This window comes from Quercus lobata, chromosome 8 (genome assembly GCF_001633185.2).
Source record: "Quercus lobata isolate SW786 chromosome 8, ValleyOak3.0 Primary Assembly, whole genome shotgun sequence".
Lineage (NCBI taxonomy): Eukaryota > Viridiplantae > Streptophyta > Magnoliopsida > Fagales > Fagaceae > Quercus > Quercus lobata.
Genome location: NC_044911.1, coordinates 43,153,701 through 43,169,277, shown reverse-complemented (window position 1 = coordinate 43,169,277; position 15,577 = coordinate 43,153,701). Strand labels below are relative to the sequence as shown.

Genomic DNA, 15,577 nt, shown 5'->3' with positions numbered 1-15,577 from the left:
CAATATTCTCTCTTTTGAGCAGATAAACTTTATTGATAAGAAATTGACTTAACCACAATGTGAGTTTGGCATAGATGAATGGGGGCCTTGATTCGAGCCTCAAGAGAGGGGTGAGGTATTTATTTCTAATCAGTTTACACAAAAAAAAAGGAATTGACTTAATTAGTTCTAACTAAGAGCTGCATATAAGAGTTCATTCCAAGTATCAGGGATTCCAGGAAGACACCAATGGGTGCAATCCATGCCACGGCGGCCTGCGTAGCCATAGTCTGCCGGGTGCCCGTCTTTTCTTAGCTGTGAAAGAGTTGTTATCTTGAGCAAATGAACTGGCTTTGACATTTTACGTAAAACCCTTTCTAGTACAACTTCTGCTGGGTGTGGACCTCCTGGATAGTTTTCCCTAAGCACTGGTAGGGCTTGTCCCCTGCAGGTCTTTGCATTTCGATCCCCCCATTCACTTGGACTAGTATGAGAACAAAAACAATGTTATTGTAAGTGAGCTTGGTGGAAAGACATTGATTTTTGCCAAAAAATTTGTATATATGTAGCTAATTATGTGAAACTATGCAATTAAAATAAAATATGAAGCTTTTTGGTCAGTTAGGAAAAAAGGAAGAAAAATTTAGCATTTTGGTCTTGTCTACCAATCTAGTTCATCCACTATTAAACTTTTCCAATTTACTAAGTTAGTTCATGCATAGGACTAGCTAACTACTCAAAGGTTATAATGTTGATTAGAATAGAAAGACAAAACGTTAAGAAAAAAAGTACCATAAAATTTATAGTTAGGAGGTTATGTTGTAGAATCAACTTACCTCATATGATCTGGGGAAACACCCTGAAAGAATACCTTAGTTTTTCTTGGATCGATATTAGCTTCTACCCATCTGGACCATGTAATAAGTGCTTTCTCATAGGCAACCATGCGATTTAAGTCTTTGAATGTTTTTCCTCCATATCGAACAAAGTCCCATCTGCATTGCAAACGAATTTAAACACACACACACTCATAGTTAGCTTGTTTTTAGTTAGAAATTTAAGCTGAAGGTTTAAGCAAGATGAAGTATATGTTGGTAGAAATATTACGGTTTTTTTCTCCCAGTGTGAAGCCACCAATGCCATGTATCGAAGATCAATACGTCAAATCCCTTCCATGTATTTCCACTTGATATTGAGTTAGGATACAGAACTCGCCCCAGTTTAGTCTTTACAATGTCAACTAGAAAGGCATTGCGGGAGTACATCAACGAAAGATCATATGCCTACAATTTGTGGGATGCAAAGAAACACTTCAATGTTTATTGATGTTGTAGATATTGAGGATCAAAGTAATTGAGAAACAATTTAAGTATCTATTGACCTCCTTTGAAGCTGATTAAGCAAACACTTCAAAATCGAGGAACATGATTATTGTTAATGGCAAGCTAAATTAAGCTTTTGGGGTTTAAAAGGTTTAAATTACAGGTGTGTAAAATATTTGGACCTTCAAGATCCAGATTCCAATTTATAAAATTTTTCAACTAACGAATCGTGATGCTAGTTTTTAGATTCTACTTTTTTTTTTTTTTTCAAAAGCGAATTTGGATGTTGGACATCTGAATTCCATTTTTTTCCCTTTCATATAATCTCTCTCTCTGTCCCTCTCCAACCAGTCTATCTCTCTTTCATTTTAATTTTTTCATTCTCTAGTTCGGTTTCTCTCTCTCTCTCTCTCTCTTTTCAAGTATTGGCGTTGAAAGTTTTTTTTTTTTTTTTTTTGAGCAAAGGCGTTGAAAGTATTTTAATTGTAATATTGAAGATTGGAGAGAGATAGAATGACCAAATTAGAGAGAGAAAAAAAAATGAATAGAGATAAAGCCGGTTGGAGAGAGAGAGTGTATGTGAGGAATTCTGTTGTTCAAGGACTGAATTTACCTCTGGAAAAAAAAATTAAAAAAAATTGGAATTCTGATTTCTGATCCAGATTCCCCTCATCCATAATTTGTTCCATCCAAAACTCAAAAGCTTATTTTATTTTGTCGTGTGCAATAATTTGCCAACTGCCTCCCCTCACATGTTTGCAATCATTTCAGAAAGTGAACAGGAGATTTGTGCAATTAATTTTAAAGAATTGAATTCATGGCTAAGAAAGTTTTGTTCAATATGTGGCCTAGATATGATTTGTATACCTGTCACACAGTTCATGAAATCAAGTTGACCTTTGTCACATGGAAGAAAAAAATTATTCTTTTTGTGCACCTATTAAGATACAGTGCAAACTTCATATTATATGTTAAGAGTAGTGTAATTGTCACACACACATTAATCTTTGCACGCATGCCTAAATAAAACGATTTCCAAATTTGAAATCATGACTTCAAATAATGAGTTTTGTTGTATTGTGGTGTGTGTGTAAAACTATGTGGATTAGCTTTTGTGTAATATCATTTTTTTCATATGATAATAGCTTTAGTGCATGTTTCATTTTGTATTATCTTCTTTTCATAGGATAATGGATATAATTTTCTTTTCAGGCCAAAGAAAATATTTCTGTTTTTATCACCTCCACTGTAATTTTTTTTTTCATGGTTTTTAATATTTCTTTTATTACTAAGTTCACTCGTTCAAGATTACAAGGTGATAAGGAAAACAGTCATACCGGAAATCTAAAGGTGGAGACCCCTCCTTTCCTCGTTAAGGTGAAATTAGTCCCAGGTACAGCCTTATGAAGCATGCATGTGAGTGACTGCCATTGGTTCAAGCTCAGTGAGTCTCCCACAAACATAATGCGCTTACGTCTATACCTTCTTAGAAAACTTGCTCCATTGAAACTGCATTATTAATGGGGTTAAATCATAGAGTTGGTGAAAATTAAAATCTCACAATCTTGGGTAACATATAGCAACCCGTAATATTGTTTCCTAGTTGGAACAAGTCATCATTTAGAATTTTTTAATGTGCTTTAAATGATAAAACATGAATATAAAATTGTCTAAAAAAGTACAAATAACAAATAAAAAGTAGATAATGTTATCGAAATGGTACTTTGCGACTAAGACCTGTTTCTGGTGCACATTTTCTATAATGCATTAGTCGATTATGGGCGAGGGTAAAACTTATCTCAAGATAAATCATTATGTGTCACAAAAATTAAATTAATCAAATAATAGTAAATTTTATAGTTTTTCATAATATTTTAACATCTCTAAGCATCAATGCTTATCCTCTGATGATATTATTTTACTAGTATTTCATAAGAAAAGTCAACATACCAATTAAGCAGACTTTTTTAAAACACAAAATGAGCCTAGTATGAGAGTTCCATGCCTTCCCCTAGATCCCTTAGAACACGCAAAAAGAAACTATATTTGGCTCATTAATCATTATGGGGTTTTCCCCTTCTTCTTGGCAATTGTATTGGACCTCATCTTAATTTTGTTTTCTTTCATAGGCGTTGACCACAATTTTGTATTAGGTTTAAGACTTTATTGCATGAAACAGGATTTTTCAACGGTAATTTTTCACATAATCTTTGTATTAGGTATAACTGGCTACGGATTTTTCACAAGTCAAATAAATAGTGATTTTTCAAGAGCTTCTGACATGTTTAACATGTTAGACGGACTGTTTTTATATATATATATATATATATATATATATATTAATTAGTTGTATTTATTATACACAAATTGTTTTATATAATTTTACACATATTTTCTAAAAACGTTGAAATTGTGACTTGAAATTATGATATTGATTACTTTTTGAATAAAACTATATAAAACAATCAATCAATGTGCAACAAGTTTAACCTTATTTAATTTTTTTTTTTAAATCATCTCAAATTTTGAAATAGTCTTTTTTTTTTCTTGCATGTTTAACTTGTGTAGTACAGCCTAATAAAGAAAAAACAGGTAGGTTAACCATAACGAAGAGCATGCTCTATATATAGCATAAGAAAACTACCTACTCTCAGACGACGGACCACCGTGATTCAAAGCAACCTAGCTAGTTGGCTAATATGTTATACACACAAACACGCACTTGGTGTTGGGTTTTAAATACAACACCTAATCTTTCGATCCAATAGAAAAGTTTGAGATTAGAGAAGCAAAATTTTTTTATTAAGGTAGAGATATATATAGAGAGAGTACAGATCGAAGAGAGTGAGAAATTAACAGTAGGTACCTTGGTAAGTCACATGCGAAAGGCTTCCATCTGTATTTGAGATATTGGTTGTCTGGTCTTCCATTCTTTTGGCAATCAAATTCCTTCCCTATAAATGGACAGTCTCCTGATTTGTAGTGAGGATAAGAATGGTCATAAATCCATTTCCCTTGGAACAAATCACAGCCTTTCTTTCCATGTTTGCTTAAACTATATATATTCTTTGCATGAACTTGGTGTAGAAGTAAGAGTACAAGACTTGCAACAGTAATAGAGAAAACACCCATATTGTGAGTGTGTAGTTTCTAGAGAGAGAGAGAGAGAGAGAGTCACTATGATTTCAAAGTTGGAACATGTATATATATACCTTAAATTTGTTGATTTCTTTTCTTTGTCAAATTCTCTTTAAAGCTTGTTTATAACTACTAAAAAAGTTCCTTAAGTGGTTTTATGAAGGGGGTTAAATATTTCCAGTACTTATTTATATTTATATTTCTAACACTAATTATTAAATTTAAGAAATGCAGTTCATGAAAACCAATAAGATTATCAATTGAAACACCTTTAGTATTTGTTTCTAAATTTCAGCGAAACGGCTCTCTTACTTCTATTAATCTTTATTGATTTCTGCCTCGCATGAACTTATAACAAAATGTTTTACGCTAAGAGTTCACTGCCTCTAACTATAGGCTTTAGATTCTCATGAAAATGACACTACTTCTTGATTTTGAGATATAAAAATTAATTGAAAAAAATAAAACTCTCTTTTTGTCTTTTTTATGGCTTCAGCTGAAGTTACGTGGAGTATTAAACTAATCTAATTATGTTGTGGTTTTTTCTTTCAGAAGTCGTTATAAACCATTAAATTAACTTTATTAGCTGCCCAAATTCCATAGGTTGAAGTAGCGATCTATCATTAGTGTTTGTCTAGAAACAACTTATTTAGTTGAAACTAAAAACCTTTTAAAAAAAAAGAGAGTTAAAAATGAGTTAAATAGTACAATGAAACCTATGAATAGTACCAAAAATGTAATAGAACCCATCTATATATATAATAATAGGTAAAGTAGAGAGAAAATCCAATTAAATTTCAAATTGGAATTCAATTAGTGTCTAATTTTACGTCACGTGTCTCATCTAATCTAAATTTTAGAATTTTGTGCCAAGTGAGTTAATTGAACAAAAAATATTAAAATAGACCGTGTGATAAGTTTTATGCATTTCTCTTTTATTTATCCAATTTTTTTATTAAGTGAGATCTACATTAGTCCAACCTTTACGGTGCTCTCGTGTTTCATGCACGTAGTAGCAGTCTCAATCTTGCAGCCCTTGCAAGAGTTTCAGTGACCTTCCGTTGGTAAGGTCGGGTGTGTTTGGTTTTTTCTAGATAGCAACCCCGTAGTGAGGTGGTCTAAGACAATAGTTTACTAATGGCAGAGGAGCTGGAAGTGTTGTGGAGGAAGCTGAACTTCACGGATGAGGAGGATGTAGGTGTTGAATTGGGCAGTAGCAGTACTAAAGCTGCAAAAGAGATAGGGAAAAATTGTGCTATTATGAAGATCATGACCCCTAGAAGCATAAGCCTAGATACACTGAGGAAAAATTTGAGGATGTTGTGGAAAACGAATAAGTGGGTCAATTTCTTTGAGTTAGAAGCTGATTTGTATCTGGTGGAGTTTGGAGACGATAAAAATAAGAAGAAAATTCTTGATATGTGCCCATGGAGCTTTGAGAAACAGTTAGTGCTCCTACAAGAGTTTGAAGGTGAGTTAACCCCAAAGGAGATTGAGATAAAATGGTCGCCTTTTTGGATTTAGATCTTTAATCTACCCCTGAATAGTAGAACAAAGGAAACCAGATGGGTGATTGGGTCCACCTTGGGAACAGTCATGGAAGTTGATGCCCTGATTCTGGCGTGAACTGGGGAAAATGTCTTAGAGTGAGAGTTATGATCGACGTTACTAAAAAACTTATCCGAGGCAAGAAAATAACCATTGAAGGACGTGAGTCAAGGTGGGTTCAACTCAAGTTTGAGAGACTTCCTAATTTTTGCTACCGGTGTGGTTTGCTTAGCCACTCCCTTAGAGAGTGCCCATTATCTACTACTAATAACCAAATGGGAGAGGAAAGCTTTCAGTATGGGGCATGGTCGAGAGGTGAACCTACCAGGAGGTTTACAAAAGAACCTGAAAATCACGGTGGGGGTGGTTACCGGGACTTTAGAGGCGGGGTGACCGGAATTGGGACGGAAAAGCCTACTGATCCATCCGGCTCGCTCAAGGAAAAGATAGGAAAGGGACCAAACCTTGGGTCTGGGGGGTCTTCCCAAGGTGGCAGCGGTGCGACAAGAGAAGAAAAGGCTTTGGAAGCGAAATTAGAGAAGCCAGTTACGTTACACGATCTTGGCAAGGCTGGCGGGTCAGTTGTACAGATGAGAACTGAAACTTCCTCTTTGAGTACAAACTTTTCAGACCCACTAGACACCAGTACCGTGCTGACAGAGGTGATGTAGTGGGAAAAGGGACTTGATCAAGATGTGAGGAAGGCACATCCCAAGGTAATCCCCTTTCTCACGCCTTTTTGAACTAACCCTCCTGCTATGACTGACTCTTTAGGATTAAAGGATGAGATTCCGCCGAGTTTTGAGGGTCAGTGTAGGAGATGTGATCATGTGACTAAGGAGCTGAATACTTCTGAAGGGCAGGAAGGGAAACACGGAAATTTTGAGCAAACTTTTCCATAGCAAATACCTTTTTGCTCCTCTTTTTGAGACACCTAGTGGGCCCTATCTTGATGTAATTCAAGCCAACCCCTTAGCTGACTCTACTGAGTTTTTTTCTTAGCAAGAGTTTTTTTTGAAACAAGAAAATCACGTGACCCATGGCCCCATGTTAGCTGACATCTCCAATCATCAATTAATAAAGCAAGGCTCTCTTGTGTCAGGACCAAAATGGTCACGGGTATTGCGTTCCTCTCTAGGTAGTAAGGAAGCCTTGCTTGTTCATGTAGGATAGAAAAGAGCTTTTGTGGGGGACTCTGATCAGGTTGAAGCGCCAAATAAGAAGTACATATTTTCTCAGGATGACAAGGAAAATTCTGATATTTTGGTGGCGGCTGGTTCCCAGCCCTGCCACGGGTTATGAGTATCCTATGTTGGAACTGTCGGGGGCTTGGGAACCGGCAGACAGTTTAAGAGCTTAGGGATTTTATATGGGCACAAGATCCTACAGTTGTGTTCTTAGTCGAAACATGGCTGGTTGAAGCTAGGCTTGTAGGTATTCGTGATTTGTTACAATTCGTTCACCACTATGGTGTCTCAAAAATTAATCATGGCGGTGGCTTAGCCATTTTTTGGAAAATAGATTTGATTTACGAGTTGTTTCATCCTCCCTCAATCACATTGATACAATAATTTTTGGAGGTACCAACAAAGCTTGGAGATTTACGGGTTTTTATGGAATTCCGGAGACTCACCGTCGCTCGGATTCATGGAATTTATTAAGAAACCTCCATAATCAATTTTCCCTACCATGGTTGTGTGGGGGAGATTTCAATGAACTCGTGAAGTTTCATGAAAAGAGAGGGGGGCATCCTCGCCCTTATGGCCAGATTCAAAAGTTTAGAGAGGTGCTCAATGAATGCGGTTTGTTGGATTCGGGTTTTAATGGGAAAAAGTTTACATGGTTCAAGAATTATCCCTCAGGTGGCATTTGGGAACGTCTTGACAGAGCAGTTAGTATGGCTGATTAGATAGAGCGATTTCCAGCAACTAAGGTTCAATCCTTGGTGTGTGGGCAATCCGATCATAGTTCTATTATAATCCTTCCCGAGGGCATTCTAGTGAAACCTCAGCGACCGTGGCGGTTTGAAATTTTGGCTTGAAAAGGAAGGGTGTCATGATATAGTGGCCCGGTCTTGGGCGGTGGAACAATCAGGCTCTCCCATGGTAGTATTCATGGGAAAAATAGATAGGTGCCAAGCAAAACTTAAGAAGTGGAGCAAGAATTCAGTGTGCAATATTTCACGAACCTTAGTGGATAAGAAGAAGCTGCTGAGCAAAGCAGAGGTGGCGACATTACAATTGGGCAGTGTGGATGTTTTCCTGCAATTAAAATTTGAAGTAAATGAGCTCCTTCATATGGAAGAGTAAATGTGGCAACAGAGAAGCCACACCCACGGGCTGGTCTCGGGTGATAGCAACACGAAGTATTTCCATAATAGGGCGTCTCAACGCTTCCGCCAAAACTCTATATCTGAACTCCGTGATTCAAATGGGGTATTGGCTTTAGGAGAGGAAAATGTCTCAGCCATGATTGTGGATTTTTATAGTAAGCTCTTTTCCTCCTCAAACCCGTGTGACATGGAGATGGTGGTTCAACACACAAAAAGGGTGGTGAGTTCAGACATGGATGATGGCTTGGTTGAAGCTTTTACCAAGGAGGAGGTCGAGACAGCCCTAAAACAGATGGTGCCTTTAAAAGCCCCCAGTCCCGATGGTATGCCTCCACTTTTCTTCCAACATTATTGGGATAGTATTGGTGATGATATTGTTAAGGCTGTTTTATTCTGTTTAAATTCCAAAGAAGTATTGCCATGTCTTAACCATGCTTATATTACACTCATCCCTAAGGTCAAGAGCCCGGAATTTATTTCTGAGTTTCGCCTTATAGCGCTTTGTAATGTCTTATATAAACTTGTCTCCAAAGTGTTGGCCAACAGATTAAAACGAGTGCTGCCCCAGATTATCTCTAAGACTCAAAGCGCTTTCCAACCGGACAAAGCTATCTCGGACAACATTCTAGTGGCTTTTGAGACTCTACACCATATGAAGATGAAGAAAGTAGGTAAAGTGGAACATGTTGCCTTAAAATTAGATATGAGTAAGGCTTATGACAGGTTGGAGTGGGGTTTTCTGAGGAAGATCATGGAGAAAATGAGTTTCCATCCTACTTGGATAGGGTGGATAATAGAGTGTATTCAATCGGTTACTTACTCCATTTTGGTAAACGGTGAACCTAAAGGCCGCATCATTCCAACTAGAGGTATCAGGCAAGGGGATCCCTTGTCTCTATATCTCTTCTTACTGTGCTCGGAGGGTTTGAATGGGCTTATTCAACATGCGGTTGATGGTGGTCAGATTGAGGGTTTTTCTCTTTGTCGCTCCAGTCCAAAGATTTTGCACTTATTTTTTGCAGATGATAATCTACTTTTTTGCCGGGCTCGAGTAGATGATGTGGGAAGTATCCAGGCCCTTTTGAATCTCCATGAGAAGGCTTCAGGTCAGAAGATTAACTCTGCAAAAACCACTTTGTTCTTTAGCAAAAATGTCTCGGATTCTACTAAAGAGACTATTAAAAACCTGTTGGGTGTTGCCGAGATCAAAGAGTATGAGAAGTATCTGGGATTGCCAGCGGTGGTGGGAAGAAATAAGAAAGTTAGTTTGAATTACATCAAAGATAGGGTGTGGGGAAAACTTCAAGGGTGGAAGGAGAAATTACTTTCTCAAGCGGGCAAAGAAGTGTTGTTGAAAGCTGTAGTCCAAGCTATCCCCACCTTCGCTATGAGTTGTTTTCGTCTTCCGGTGGGCCTTTGCCAAGACATTGAAATGCTTATCCGGAAATTTTGGTGGGGTCAAAGGGGTGATAGAAGAAAAATCCACTAGAAGAAGTGGGAGGTTTTGTGTAAGCCAAAACTAGACAGTGGTTTGGGTTTTAAAGACCTTTGTAAGTTCAATGAGGCAATGCTAGCGAAGCATGTTTGGAGATTGATACATGACACGGATTCCCTCTTTTACAAAGTGTTTAAGGCCAAGTACTTTCCAAATTGCAGTGTGTTTGAAGCTAAGTCAGCCTTGGGTTCATTTGCATGGAAGAGTATTCTTCATTCTAAAAATTTAATTGAAAGAAATGGCCGTTGGAGAATGGGGGATGGTAAAAAAATTCGGTTATTCCATGATGCTTGGCTATCAAATTCTAATGCAGGTAGAATCATTTTCCCCAAAGGGATACTTGCTCAGACTGCAACAGCAGATGGGCTCATTGATCCCAACTCGGGTTGGTGGAACTTAGGCTTGATTGATCAATGCTTCTACCCTTTTGATGCTCAGTGCATCATAGCCTAGCCCCTTTGTACCACTCCTCAGGCCGATACCTTTGTTTGGACTGCCAAACGAAATGGTTCTTATTCAGTGAAGTCGGGGTACAAAATCCTTTGTGAGGACCAGCAGGCTGGTGGTCTTGAAACTGACGTTGCTGAGGCTCAAAGGAATTTTTGGAAGGGTGTGTGGAAACTCAAAGTCCCAGGAAAGATTAAGCACTTCTTATGGAAGTCATGCACCAACTCATTGCCCACAAAGGAAAATCTGAGGAAGAGAACTATCATACAAGAAAATGTGTGCCGTCTCGGCTCAGACCATCCTGAAGATGTCAAGCACGCGTTGTGGGGTTGTTCTAAGGTTTTCCAAGTGTGGTAAAGAAGGTTTGGCTAGCTGGTTAACACATAGGGTAAAGAAGGTTCATTTTTGGACTTGGTTCACTCAATACAGAAAAATCATCAGCTGTTCCCACTGTTTGCAGTCACGGCATGGTCCGTATGGCACCACCGGAACTAGTCTCAACTTCAATCTGCCACAGTACCTTTGGACAGGGTAGCTGATTTTGCTGAAAACTATCTACGGAACTTTTCAGATAGGTTCGGCCAACAGGGGTTACCCGTGAGAAGTGCAGCAACAATGGCAAGTTGGTGTCCACCATATGAAAACCAGGTGAAAATTAACTTTGATGGAGCCCTGTTTGGAGAGTCGGATAGTGCAGGGATCGGTGTAGTGATTCAGAGTTCGGAGGGAGGGGTGTTGGCGGCTCTCTTGGAAAAAATTATGAAACCCCACTCAGCTGAACTTGTAGAGATTCTAGCTGCCCGACGTGCTGTTCTTTTTTCTGCAGAAATGGGTTTCTTCAATTCGGTTTTTGAATGTGACTCATCCAATGTTATCAGGTCCCTTCAGGATAGGAACGTGGCCCACTCCCAAGGAGGGTACATCTTAAAAGACACTTTGTCTTACCTAAACTCTTTTCAGAGTTGCTCTTTCTCTCATATTGGTAGGCAAGGAAATACAGTAGCGCATGTCTTAGCTCAGAGAGCTAGATTATCTTGCCCCTTAGAGGTCTAGTTGGAGTCTGTTCCTCCAAACATCTCTTCTTTTGTACGGTTTGACCTTCGAGTTTAATTGCTAATGAAATTTCATCTTCCTTCTCAAAAAAAAAAAAAAAAAAAAAAAAAAAAAGGTAAAAATTGAATTTCAATTAGAATTTAATTTTGTGTCACTTGTATCATCTAATTTAAATTTTTAAATTTTTATGTCAAATTAGTTAATTTAATGTAAAAACGAGGAGTCCAATATAATAAACCATAAAAAAACATAATCATATAACTAAAAAAATTCAAAAATTTATAAGTCATATATATATATATATATTAATAGCTAAAGTAGAGAGAAAATTTAATTAAATTCTAAATTGGAGTCTAATTTTGTGTCATGTGTCATTTAATTTTTAAATTTTTATGTCAAGTGAATTATTATGTGCAAAAATCAAAAGGTCTAAATTCAATTAGATTTTAGATTGAATTTTAATTGGAATTCAATTTTGCATCATGTGTCCCATCTAATTTGTTAATTTTTGTGGTAAGTGAATTATTGGGGCAAAAACTGAAGAGTCTAGATCCAACTAGATTTCAAATATTATATATATATATATATATATATATAAAATGTATAATTATGATTGTTTGTAAATGTATCTGTGCATATACACAGGGTTACACACTTGTAAATAGCAAAAAAAGAAGCTATAAAAACTTAAATAAGTTGAAGCAAATAAGCACATCCCAAACGGACTCTAAATATACTTTCATAGCATCAAGGAAGAGTTTTTATCTTCACAAAAAAATTAAAGTATAATCCTAATTATATATGTTGTGGTTTTTTCTTTCAGATCTGAAAGAAAAAACCACAAATTCTATTATGTCAAATTATGATCATTAAATATAATTTTATAGCGTCAAGAAAGAGTTCTTTTCTTAAAAAAAAAAAAAAAAAAAAAATCAAGTATAATCTTATGAGAGGTCATTCTCGCGCTCCAGCAATTCACTTCAAATAAAAAACTCTCGTAACCCTAAAAGGAAAAAACGTATGCAAGATAACACGTTTTACACTTGTTTTAGTATCTTCATAAGAACAAAGTTAAAAAAAAAAAAAAAAATTGTTCCAGAGAGTAGTACTCTCTCTTGATTGGATATCATGGTGTCCATATTGCAATAATTTAAGGTTTCGTATAGTTGAGGAGATGGAAAAGTACGATGATAGAAAATGGTGAGTGGATAGAAAAGTGAAAGGACATGAGAGATTTTAGTTTTTCTTATTTGTGTTTGGTTGGAGAGGTAGAAAAGTGGAGGAATGAAAAAAAAAAAATTGTTTGGTTAATTAAGAAGAAAAGTAAGAGGATAGAAAATGTAGTTTGTAGAAATTTATTATCATGTCCCTATTAGATAAAAAAAAAATAACACAATATTTTTACTAAAAAAATGTGTATGAAGGATCACTTTATTAAAAAAAAGAGATGAACACAATAACCCAAAACAGGAAAAAATCTTGGGTGAGACCGGCGCATGCGCCTGTCTCATAGGATACCTTCTCCCCAAAACAGATGAGTAAAAAGAATAAGAAGTAATGGAAGAAAAGGGCAAAATTAAGAAAGGATGAACAAAAAGAAAAAAGAAACAACGAAGCATAGCAAAACAACTAAACGAAAATGGAAAGAACAAAATAATCAAAGAAACGTTGTTAGGAGGACATTTTATGTCCAAAGTTTTTATTCCCCTTTTCTCTCCTAGTTTCTCCTCTATTTGGGGAGATTGTATTTTGGTGGGTATGGGAAGAAAACTCTTGGGCCTTACCAAAATTTCATATTTTCTTTCTTCAACCAAACAACCCTTCCTACAATTTTTTTTTTTTTTTTTTCTATTCCTTTACTTTTCACCCAAACCAAACACATCGTAAATGAATGTTAACTAATTGGATAGTGTTTCTTGCACAATGTGAGCGCGCACACACACACAACCTGAAATAATTGAAATCGTGACTTTATATCATATTTTGAGGTTTGAAATTGTGATTTTAAAGGTTAATTTTATTGGTAGGCCTTATATATACATATGATTGGGTTCAAGTTACACCTGGTGTAACTCTAAAAAATGTTCCATCATCTAATAACTCGTTATAAAATTCATATTTTGAAAATCCCAACATTAAATAACATGTTCCATATGTTCTTAACACTCATGTCAATTTTCATGTCAATCGGATGTTATTTATTGTTCGATATATTTTTTATGCATTATTTTAATCTACAGAAATTTGAAGTTAAACAATTGATTGATGACATGATGATTAATCTTTGATCACTTTGAAATATTGCAAGCATGTAAAATATACGAAGATAATGTAATCTAATGGTGAATTTGTCAAAATTCACATCCAATTAGAAAATATTAAGTGGTGTAACATTACTTAAAGTTATACCAGGTGTAACTTTTTAACTCAACTCATATGTCTATATATATATAAATTATTTTTAACTACTGTAAGAAAAATATCATTCAAGAAAGAACTGCACCCCTTCTTGCTTTATCACCAAGTGATCATTTAGAGGCCTTAGCTAGTGATTCGGGCTAGCTGTCTCCCTCTCGACGATGAAGCTTATCCCCCATCGTTTAACAAAAAGAATCAATGCCAAGCCAATTTCAAGGTAAAGATTTAAATCTGTTTCTAAATTTAACAAGTAGATAGATGTTAATCATGAAATGTATCCATTTTAGATGAAGAAGATCATTTTCGTCCTTTTGAAAAGACTTTACATGAAACCAATCCATTTACATTTTTTAGGAAAACACTAGTAAGTTGCGCGTGCGATACATGGATAATATTTTAATGTTTTATGTAAGATGATTTTGGAGAATGTTGTACATATGTTATAGCATAATTATTATAAAACTTTGTTAGTAATGAGTTCATAGTAAGATGCCAAAAAAAAAAAAAAAAAAAAAAAAAAAAAAAAAAAAAAAGCCCATAAGGGTTTTGGCAGCTTGATGTTGGTGGGAGGCCAGCATGACAATGGTGGCGGCCCCTCAAATTCCTCTCTTTCTCTCTCTTACAAATGCTTTGTGAATCTCAAGTATTTTATTTTGGTAATAATGAAATAGTAAATTTCAATTAATAACCCACAACATTTTCATGTCTCGTATCTCTCCTTAGGGCCTTATCTGGTTAGTTATATTAGTCCTTAATTATTATTATTTTTTCTTTTGTTTTTAATACTAAAATGATGGGTATGCTAAAAGGCATGAAGATGAAAGAGAGAAAGGTAGAGTGTAAGTTCAAGCAATTAATGAGAGAATAATGAGATTATAGTAAAACTAAGTTAATGTGATTCTTAGGATAACAATAAAAAAAAAAAATAATAAAAAAAAAACCTTAATAAAAAAAGGTAAAAAATGCTAAATACAAAATTAAAGTGCCATATGACAGAAACTTCATACATTCATGCATGAAGTCTCTGCTTTTATTTATATAAAACATTAATCAACATATTCTACTGCATTTTTACATAAACAAGGGTATAATTATTTTATGAAATTAAAAAGGTAACATTTACACTTATCAGGGATTTTAGGCTGAAAGGGCAGTCTATGTACAGGGCATTTAGAAGAAACAATCTGAGTTGTTTCTTAAAAAGGAAGAAGCTCATACGGTCATACCCACCTCAATTGTGTTCCTTTTGCCCAAACGATTGCGTCAAAGACACCAGGTCAGTGTACCGTGTGAGAGGGCTAAAACGGGTCTCCCAGGCTAGGAATTGAAGTAATTAATTTGGACCACTCAAGTCTTCCTCTTGCACAAAGGTGAGGAAGTCAGCAAGGCCGTGTGAGAGGACCGCAATTGGGTCTCCCTCATTCATGCATATATGCAGTTTCGTGTGAGAGGGGCTCGACTTGTCCCCTTGGACCATGAATGACTATGCTAGGTAGAGAGAAGCATATATGTTATTTTCTTCAGTTTAGCATCTTCCACTGTCAACAAATATTTTTAGAAACTTTTTAATTTTTAGGGAAAACAAATTATCTTTCACAAATTTTAGAAAAAGAAATTATAAATTATACCATATTATAAAATAATATAAAAATAGAAGTGTAGTAATTATTTTGGTTTTATTACTTTGCTTCATTTAATTTCTTGTGACTAATTATAACTCAATGACTAAAAGTCTCGGTGTAGGTGGTGTGGAGAGGTTTTCCCATCCAATTCTTGGGTTTTCTTTTTTCAATAACAAATCTAGTACGTGTTATCTTGTGGTTTGTTTCCTTGTACTACTTTATT

General features: G+C 35.7%; 1 protein-coding gene across 1 annotated transcript; it reads right to left on the bottom strand.

The window, feature by feature from the left end:
- LOC115957529 (protein trichome birefringence-like 43) lies at positions 1-4,469 on the bottom strand. Its single transcript, XM_031075796.1, has 5 exons — positions 4,168-4,469; positions 2,639-2,810; positions 1,087-1,262; positions 816-974; positions 1-463 (listed from the first exon to the last, which is right to left on the bottom strand). Exons 1-5 carry the CDS (start codon positions 4,431-4,433, stop codon positions 169-171), a joined length of 1,068 nt encoding a protein of 355 aa, XP_030931656.1. The 5' UTR covers positions 4,434-4,469; the 3' UTR covers positions 1-168.
- Between the last annotated feature and the right edge of the window lie 11,108 nt (positions 4,470-15,577).